At 56.0% G+C, this 9678-nt stretch overlaps 1 protein-coding gene across 3 annotated transcripts in view; it reads left to right on the top strand.

The window, feature by feature from the left end:
- AK8 (adenylate kinase 8) overlaps window positions 1-4776 on the top strand; it is a 134623-nt gene extending 129847 nt beyond the window's left edge. For 2 of the 3 annotated variants that reach the window (XM_040225459.1, XM_040225458.1), the window contains 2 exons: window positions 3099-3179; window positions 4271-4776. In XM_040225459.1, the coding sequence (XP_040081393.1) occupies window positions 3099-3179; window positions 4271-4508 (319 nt within the window). In that variant the 3' untranslated portion in view covers window positions 4509-4776. The remainder of the gene's footprint in view (window positions 1-3098; window positions 3180-4270) is intronic. The other variant, XM_040225460.1, reaches the window with a different exon arrangement.
- Window positions 4777-9678: the final 4902 nt, after the last annotated feature.

Raw genomic sequence — 9678 nt, 5'->3', positions numbered from 1 at the left:
ACGCTAGTCTCCGGTTCAGTGGGTGGGCCGTGGGGCTTGAGTCCCAGCTGCTGCTGCTGCTGCTGGTCTGGGATCCCACTTGGAGCAGCGAGGGATGGAGGCGCATGCCTTCCATCCCCCTCCTGAGGCAGCCCTGAAATTCTGCAAACCCCGAGGCAGGTGGCGCTCCCGCCCCTGGTGAGCCCAGACATGTAGACCAGGAGTGTCTCTGCCCAATGCACCCTGCTCTGACTCTTCTCTGCTTTCACATTCTGTCTTTCCTGGCTGTTACTGTAAATGAGCAGCATAACACCCCAAACCAGCAGGTGGGGGCCTGCACAGGGCCGTGTACCTCCACAGAGCTGCGTGGACTCCCCGCTCCTCTCCCCACCACCTGGCTCTGACATCGGGGTGCATGAGCCTGGCTAATCAGAAGCTTCCAGCCTCTGGAAGCCCAGCTCCTCCGCAGCAACGCTTTTCCCAACGATGTGTTTCAAGTACCAATTTGGTGTCTGCGCGCTTCTGATCTTGCCAGCCTTTCACAAGCCTTTCTCTTGAATGACGACAAATGGTCTTCATGTGCTGGGTTAAAAATCTTTCAGTTGGGGCTGTTTGTTTATGAAGCAGCATCTATTATCACAGATTTCCAAACTAGCTTCCTTTCTACTGGTGTCGGCATCCAGAGCTACACCGTCAGCCCCCAGCCGCACTGACAGCCACGTTTCGGTGTTGCTGTTGGGCCTCACAAGTTCTGGGGGTGCAGGGGGGCAGCGTGTTTGGAGCGTAAAGGATGAAAGCACATCGAAAACACCTGTGCGCCTTGTGTTCCGACGCTCCTGGTCTTACGTGTTTTATTTGGTGGCTGTTATCCTGGGAATGGAGATCTTTGTCGAGAACACGTGCGGGGAAGATTTCCATGGCTGCTGCCACACCGCCCCCCTCCCGTCCCCCCTCCCCGGGATGAGCTTGCTTGGTGTGGTGGTGGCTGCAGCTTTCACCAGATACCAGCAAGGGGCTCCTTGGCAACTGGGCAGATGTGAGCCTCAGCAAACAGCATGGGCGAAACAAGGGAAAGAGAAGAAAGGGGGTGGGAGACACCAGTCTTGAACGGAGAGTATTTGCCTCACATTTGGTTTACTTCTTTTGGGGAGGGGTGTGGGTCTTCCCTGGTGGCTTAGATAGTCAAGGGTCTGCCTGCAGTGCAGGAGACCCGGGTTCAGTCCCTGAGTTGGGAAGATGCCCTGGAGAAGGAAATGGCAACCCACTCCAGTATTCTTGCCTGGAGAATCCCATGGATGGAGAAGTCTGATGGGCTGCAGTCCCTGGAGCTTAAACAAGAGTTGGACACGATGAGCGACCAAACAGCAACGGGACGCTGTGCACTCATCCACCCTCCTTTCCGGCACACGTTTCCTGTGAATGCTCCCCAGGCCTCAGGACCCTGGTCAGGGGCTGATCGCTGATCTGGCCCGAGAGGTGACACCTGGGCCCAAGAGGCTGGTCTGGGGCCCCTGGGGACTGGGGCCCTATTGGACCCACCAAAGCTCAGCCTCTTGGCAGCCCCATCAGTACATCTGGTGAATTCCTGGGGGAGGGGGAGGGCCTTCTTTTGTTTACTAGCTTGAGGGAAGGCAGAGGATCCATCCTGAAGACTCCCACCCAAGAGTGAAGGCGGGAAAGCTCTGAGTACACAGCGGGCACTCCATAAATGCATGTATGAAATACAGCAATGAATAAACAGTAAAGTGAGCGACAGAAAATTCCAGAACTTATTAAAAAACCTGAGATGGTTTAACCCTAGAAGGCAGGGCCTGGATTAGACCTGTGGGCAGGAGCCAGAGCACTTGGTCTGTTGGCCTCCCCCCAGCCTCCCACCCCCGGCAGGCACGCCTCCCTCCTGTCGCATTTGTCTTGCGACTGACCCCGGGGCCGGGTAGCTGTTCGCGGTGGGGCCTGTCCTACGGGCAGTGAGATGCTGAGCTGTAGCCCTGGCCTCCACCTGCTGGGTGCCAGTTGCACCCCCTCCCCTGCTGTAACAACCAGAAACATCCCTATACATTGTCCAACATCTCAGGGCAAACTCAGCCCTGACCGAGAACATCTGTCCTCAGGTTTCGTATAAAGAAAGGCTTCCAGATGATAAACACCATATGATACTGCTTATATGTGGAATCTAAAAATGTGGAACAGATGAACTTATTTACAGAACAGAAACAGAATCACAGATGTAGGAAACAGTCTTATGGTTACCAGGGGGAGATGAGGGGAGGGATGCCTTGGAGGTTGGGGTGGACACATGTGAAGTGTTAGTCACTCAGTTTTGTCTGACTCTTTGCCGCCCCATGGACTGTAGCCTGCCAGGCTCCTCTGTTTGTGGAGTTCTCCAGGCAAGAGCACTGGAGTGGGTTGCCATTTCCTTCTCCAGGGCATCTTCCCAACCCAGGGATCAAACCCGGGTCTCCTGCATTGCAGGTGGATTCTTTACCAACTGAGCTATCAGGGAAGCCCAGCAACTATTAGCTCAGATGGTAAAGAATCCGCCCGCAATGCAGGAGACCCGGGTTTGATCCCTGGCTTGGAAAGATCCCCTGGAGAAGGAAATGGCAACCTACTCCAGCATTCTTGCCTGGAGAACCCCACGGACAGGAGCCTGGAGGGCTACACTCCATGGGGTCACAAAGAGTTGGACATGACTGAGCAACTCACACACTTTTGCAGGTGAGGAAACTGAGTCTCAGGGAGGTTGTGTTTGTGGCCTGAGGTCACACAGCAGGTCCATGTGGAGGTGAGATTCTAACCCGCATCTGTGTAATTCCAGGGAACTCACTGGTCTCCCCCGAGAATGGGGCATTCATTCCCCACAGCTCACCCCCCCGTGGAGTGTCTCCCCCAACCGCTGCCCCGGGAGCAGTGGCGGCTGGGAGCTGTCCCTGAATCAGGAGGTGGAGAGCTTCCGCAGCTACCTGAATCTTTCCCTGGTGACCGGCCAGAGCCTGGTGCCCCAAGCCCCGAGTCAAGGCCACTGAGGCTCTGCCCACTCTGGGGGGCTGAAGCCCACCCTGGCCTCGAGTCCAGCCTGCGGTTCCCTCCAGCAGACATGGTGCCTCTTCTCCCCGCAGGGTGTTTTTCCTGAATGTGCCATTCGATTCTGTCATCGAGCGGCTGAGCCTGAGAAGAACTGACCCGGTCACAGGAGAAAGGTCTGTGCCAGCCCTGCAGGGGGCGGCGGCCCTCTGAGGGCTCCAGAGGCCACGCCCCACAGGGGACCCCCCTCTCTCCATCTAGCTGATGGGTGCCAGGGCGGGGCTGCTCCAGGGACCCTGCTGGGGACAACTGACAGAAGATTCTAGAAAGGGGGTTCACCCAGCCAGCTCCTCCACTCTGTCTGCTGACCCTCTTTTCCTGGAAGAGTAGCAAGAAAATGAATGTCCAGACTGTACAACAGCTGTTAAACTGCTCACCTGCTCTGACCTGGGCTTGGCTCTGACCCCAGCATGTCACCGAGGTGCATCCCTGACGTGGCTGCTGAACAGATGCGTCCCCTTGGGAACAGCGTCACCTCTGAGCCCTCCCATGGCTATAGGGGCTAAATCCTGCAAGCTAAGTCCTTGTATCTGACCAAGTCCAATTGCTGTGTTGGTGGTGAAACACAGTCTACAGTCCCCGCGATTGAAGGTTGAAGCCCCCATCTTCCTAGCAACCAGGGCCCTGTTTCTTGGTAACTAGACTGCGTTTCTCAGGACAGAGGAGGAGGGGCGGGAAGGAAGCACCAGGATTTTCCCGTCACCGTGCGCTGGGGGACGTCCTCTCACTGATCCGCTCAAGTGAAATGGCCTTCGTGCTGCCGGGGGTCTCTCCCCCAGGGACCAGGGCACTTCCTCGTGTCTCCACTCGTGCCTGGTGTTATTATGTCCCATCCCCTATTTGACTGTGAGCTCCATGAACACAGAGTCGACGTCTCACCTGCCATTGGGTTGCCAGTAGCAAGGGTGTGCTAGGCGTACATGGCAGGTACCTAGTATTGTTTGGAAGGAAGAAAGGAAAGGAGAAAGGAAGGAATGAACAAAAGGAATTTGGCCCTTAGTATTTTACTATATTCTGTCCTATTACTGATCTGCGGCCTTCTCTCCTGAGAAGGGGCCATGCTGCGGGTTTCTCTGCGGCTCTCAGCCTAGCCAGTGGCTGGTGCAGAGTAAATGTCTGCTGCTGGTGGTCGTGGGGTCCAGCCTCTCTCCTGGGGAGGGGTCCTCTGAGCTGGACCAGGGCTCACCAGCTTCCCCGCCTCTCACAGGTACCACCTCATGTACAAGCCCCCTCCGACCATGGAAGTCCAGGCCCGTCTCCTGCAGAATCCCAAGGATTCGGAAGAGCAGATCAAGCTCAAGATGGATCTGTTCTACAGGAATTCTGCCGAGCTGGAGCAGTTCTACAGGGACGCCATCACCCTCAACGGGGACCAGGACCCGTACACAGTCTTCGAATACATTGAGAGTGGGATCATTAATCTCCTACCCAAGAAAGTCCCCTGACAGGTTCTGAGCTGGGAGCATCCCTCAGGAAGACGGAGTTAGCCCCTCACCCCCAACCCTCTGGAAGATCAGCCAAGCCAATAAAGTGCTGGGTGCAGTCTCGTGGGTCCTGGAGGTGGCCAAAAGCTGGCCTTGTTTCAGGGTCTGGGAACGCAGGCTGGGCGCAGCCCCGGGAGGCAGTCAGGTTGACGGTGGAGGGCTGGGTCAGACCTGGGATGCAGTGTGGCTCCAGCAGCCATGCCCTGTGCACCCTGGGGTTGTCGCTGGATTCTGTTTCTTGCAGCCGAAATGGGTAACAATAGTCCCTGCCTCACAGGGCTGCCTTGGGATGAAACGCGATGGCACAGGGAAAGCTTTCACACACGCTACGCTCTCTGCGAATACAGTTTTACCGAAGCCACTGTCTCCAGAGCAGCCTGCCCAGTAGAACTCTCTGGAATGACCGACGTGCAGCCAACACAGCGGCCCTGAGCTCCAGGGGACTGTCGAGCACAGGGAACGTGGCCATTGCCACCGAGGAGCTGTCTTTTACAATTGTCCTTGAGCTTCTCTAATTTAAGTATGAACGGCTGCATGTGGCGAGGGACTGCAGGGTCAGTGCAGTTCCAGACACATGCGGCTGCTTCTAAGACTCTGGAAGCTCTTGGAAGGCCTGCCTTCAGCTCCCATTGAGATAGCCCCTCTGGGTCCCGCAGGGCCCACAGCACAGAAGAGGGACCCTGGGGGGACAGAACAGTAACATCTCAGGGTGACAGAGCTCTTGGTCCTCTTCCACGAGCTTCCCCCGCCCCTGATTATTATTATTATCTTATCTTGCTAGAAAGGTACTTGGATGATTCCCACTGAAGCTGCAGAGGGTGAGGGACTTGCCCAAGGTCTCTCGGATCCATGGCTACACCTGAACCCAGCGCTCCGGTGCTCTCCGCCTGCAGGCCTCAGGGGGCCTGGCCAGCCAGGGTCCAAGACAAGGACTCGAGCTTCTGGGTTCTGAGTGGTCAGGGACTCCGGGTCTAATGGCCAAAGCCCCTTCCAGCCTAGGGCAGCCCAGAGTCCCCCCAGCAAAGATCTGACCCTAGCAATGGCCGTTGTGACCGTTGGCAGCCAGCAGCTGGGGCCCATGGAGCCAGACTTCTGGGCCTGCCCTCCGGCCTCTGCCTGGGTCACGGCAGGGTGAACCCCTCAGGCCTTGGCCAGACCTCCCAGGACTAGGCCCCCTCTCTAGAGGCAGCATCTGGCCACAGCACTTCCCCCGTGCCTAGTGGCCCCACCCCCGACTCTCTCTCCATCCTGCCCAGGCACTGGGTGCCACCTCCTGACACTCCATCAGGCCTTCCCCTGCCCCTGCCCCTCCCCTTCCCCACCCCACAGGGAACAGGGCATCTTCCCCCGAAGCCCCCTGACCCTGGGATCCTGCCCGTGGAGCCTCCTCAGGCCCCAGAGTCCCCAGGAGAGGTCTCGGGTCCAGACCATAGGGCCAGGCTGCTGTGCTGAAACTGCCCAGGTGTACCCAGCACCCCCCATTGCAGGAGACAGAAGACCGGGAAGGTGGCCAGCACCTGCCTAGCCAGGAGCCACTCCCCTTACTCTGCCTGCCCTGCTGCGTGTGGTCCCGGGCACCAGAGACTGCAGCCTGTTTACTCTCCAATGGAACCCCCTCCCGATGCAGATCCTTAGCTCAGGACATCACAAACACTTGTTCTGCTCAGGCAGCGCTACTGCTCTGTGCACAGCCTCCTCTCTCTCCGCCTGCCCCGCCCCCATAGAGCAGCTGTCCCCGCCAAGAGCCTGGACTGTGGACCCCAGCGGCCTGGGTCCCCATGCTGCTGTGTGGCCTGGGGCGAGCTACTTCACCTCTCTGGACCCTTGTAAAATGAGAAAGGTCGCTGCCTCCTAGGCAATACTAGGCACGTACTGTGGGATGGAATGATGAATACATACACCAAGGCTAAAATAGGGCGTGGCACATAGTATACGCGCCACAAATGCGGTTCTTCTCACTGGGGTTCTCACAGCTCCCCTTGAGGTCAGGGCTGTTTTTCTTTTTTTATCCCTAGATGAGGAAACTGGCGCTCAGAGGAGTCCAATAACTTGTGGACGACTGCATGTGCTAAGTGGCACCTGGGTCGGGACCTGGGTCACTTGCTGCTCCCAGGACTCCAGGAGATGACCAGCAGGCCGGTGCTTTGGCCTCAGTCCTCATCGGGGTTGCTGAAGGCATCTGGGCTCGCGGGGCCCCTGCCTTCTTCCCCCAACCCAGGTGGATGAACGTCGCCCGGCGCTCCTCCCCGCCGCCTCCCAAAGGCCCCAGCGTCCCGGATGCCGCAGGGCCTTGGTTGGGTTCCGGCGCCGCGGCAGAGCCGGAAGGCGCGGGCTTCATTGAGATGCGCCGGGGCGCGCGATCCCCGGCGCGCCCCTCGGGTGTGCGCTGCTGGGGTTGGCTCCTGTAGCTCGCTCCCACCGAAGCGACAAGCAAATGACATTCGTCCTCCGCGCCCTTCCCCCTAGCCAGCTGGAGAACATTAGCATCCGGTCCCAGCCGCAGTGATGCTGATCTGGGGGCTTTCCGGCCCAGGAGAGGCCCAGTCCTGTGGCTGGAGGGCAAATGTCCTGTTAATTCCCAGATGAGGAGCTGTGCTTGAAGTTAACCTCTGAGGTCTGGTTAAGGTCAACTTGCAAGAGAACAGTCGTGCCTTTGTCGTCATTAAAGCAGTCCCCTCGTTCACCTCCAGCCTCTTATCCTGTTGGCACTACAAGCTCTCCCGCCTCTCTCTTACACCCGACCCCCTGGCCCCGGTCTGTTTGTCCAGCCCCTCCCTTCCCTGCTCGCCTCAGCACTGGGCAATCCAGACGCTCTAGAGGCTCCTTTGGGGTGTCTGCTCGTCCCCACCCCGCAGGTGTGTCTCCTGTGGGACCTGGACCTGGTTGCCGCTGCTGAGGCCAGGCGTCTGTATACCTGCGCTTCCTCTGAGCCGGCCAATCAGCTTCTCTCTCCCAGGAATCTGGGAAGAGAAGCGAGGGCCTGGGTCCCTGTCTTCCTGCGGCTTGGGGAAAGGAGAGGATGCTGGAGTCTGTCTGGCCCACGCGCAGCACAGCAGAGCAATGCAAGTTCATCTGGAGGAACCGAGAGAGAGGCAGACACGTGCCTGCCCCATTCATTCCACAGGTTCTTGTTGAGTGCCTACTGTGTGCCTGGCACTGGGCATAGAGCAGATGGGAAAAAACACCAAAATCCCTGTCCTAATGAGTCTTCTGTGCACGCATGCTAAGTCGCTTCTTCGGTCATGTCTCTGGGTGACCCCATGGACTGTAATCTGCCAGGCTCTTCTATCCATGGGATTTCCCAGGCAAGAGTACTGGAGTGGGTTGCCAGGCTCATCTCCAGGGGATCTTCCTGGCCTGGGGATCAAACCTGTGTCTTTTATGTCTCCTGCATTTGCAGGCGGATTTTTTACCGTTAGTGGCAACTGGGAAGCCCCGCTGAGGCTTTGTGTGTGCGTGTGCTTGCTAAGTTGATTCTGTCGTGTCCTACACTTGGCAACCCAATGGACTATAGCCCACCAGGTTCTTCTGTCCATGGGATTCTCCAGATGACAATGCTGGAGTGGGTTGAGGCTTACATTTTACCAAAAAAATGACAGAAACGAGAGAGAAAAAGACACCACCTAATTTCTGATAGTTCCTAAGATCCATCTCTGCCCCTAGGTCCCCTGAAACAGCCCTGCACCCTCCCAGCCAGCTCTTTTTTCCATAGGGGATCAGATAAGGTTCCTGGGCACAGTGCATAGAGTGTCCAGGGCCAGGCAGCAGGTGGCAGGGAATTTAAATGTAGTCAGGACTCACAGGAGACCCCCTAGGGGAGGTGACGGTGGCTTGGGAGCTGACTTCTGAGGCACATGAGAGTTTGAAGGCACAGGAAAAAGTGACTCTGAGTTGATCATGGAAATGCTGCCATTAAAAAATTGAAACGATTATTTTTATTATTAAAATGTTACTTATTAAAAAAAGCCAAGCAGTACATCAGAAGCTCATGCTCTCCACAATAAAATCTTTAGGTGTCATTCGCTGGAGATAACTGTATTTGAAAGTCTGAAGCGGATGGATGGATGGATGGATGGATGGATGGACAGGTGAATGGATGGACAGGTGGACAGATAAGTGGTATAAATACACCAATGGGACAGTATTGTATATATTGCCCTGTAACCTGCTTTTTTTAAAAAACTGTGGTAAGAACACTTAACAGATCTACTCCCCTAAATTTTTCAGCATCCAGTACAGTGTTGACTCTAGGCTTATTGTTGTGAGTGACTCTCTAGAATTTTTATTCCTCTCGGGAAACTAAAGCTCTGTACCTGGGGAACAGCAGCACCCCACTCCCCTCCCCCAGCCCCTGGCAGTCCCAGGCCTGCTCCCTGCTTCTGTGAGCTTGACTATCTCAGATCCTGCATGTACGTGAAATCACGCAGTGCTTGTTCTCTGTGGCGGGTTGATTTCACCGAGCATAATGTCCTCGGAGTTCACCCACGTCATCACATAAGCCAGGCACCTTTCTTCGGCAAAACACTTTCCTGATTTTTCTTCCCTCACCAGCCATTCAAGGCCATCAAATAAGTTACTGAGCCACCAATGTGGTCATTCCTTCCCCAGGGCAAGAGGGCTGAGCTTGGTTCTCAGCGGTCACTTCTGCTCAACCGTAGACTGGTTTTTAGTGATGCCCATGTGGTGAAGTCCAGTGTTTCCTGTCAAGCTCATTGCCTTTGCAAATCTTTCTTACCCAGACAGGATGACACTATCGTGTAATTTACGTGTAAATAGCCAACAGAGCACTAACTGAGTCATACTTCAGAAACAGTGGGACCCTCCATTGATCTCCAGGTGGAGAGGAAGAACAAGCAGGGACCAGCTCACAGGCCCGGTGCATTGAACCTGCCGCCTCGGATCCACGGGGAGGCTGAACCACAGGTGTGCCCGAGTTGGGGTCTCCTTTGCAGTGATAATGTTATATGCTCTCTGCAAAGCCACCCGAGCTTGGAGGTTGTGGTGTGTGATGGAGAAGACGCAGCAACGTAAACTTTCCAGCTACATCAACTTCATTGAGATCTAATTCCCATATCATAGAAGTTGTTCATTTAAAGCAAGAATTCATTCATTTAAAGTGGATTAAATGCAG

Source organism: Oryx dammah, unplaced genomic scaffold, assembly GCF_014754425.2.
Source record: "Oryx dammah isolate SB20612 unplaced genomic scaffold, SCBI_Odam_1.1 HiC_scaffold_25, whole genome shotgun sequence".
In the NCBI taxonomy this organism is placed as follows: domain Eukaryota; kingdom Metazoa; phylum Chordata; class Mammalia; order Artiodactyla; family Bovidae; genus Oryx; species Oryx dammah.
This window is presented reverse-complemented; position numbering and strand designations above follow the sequence as displayed.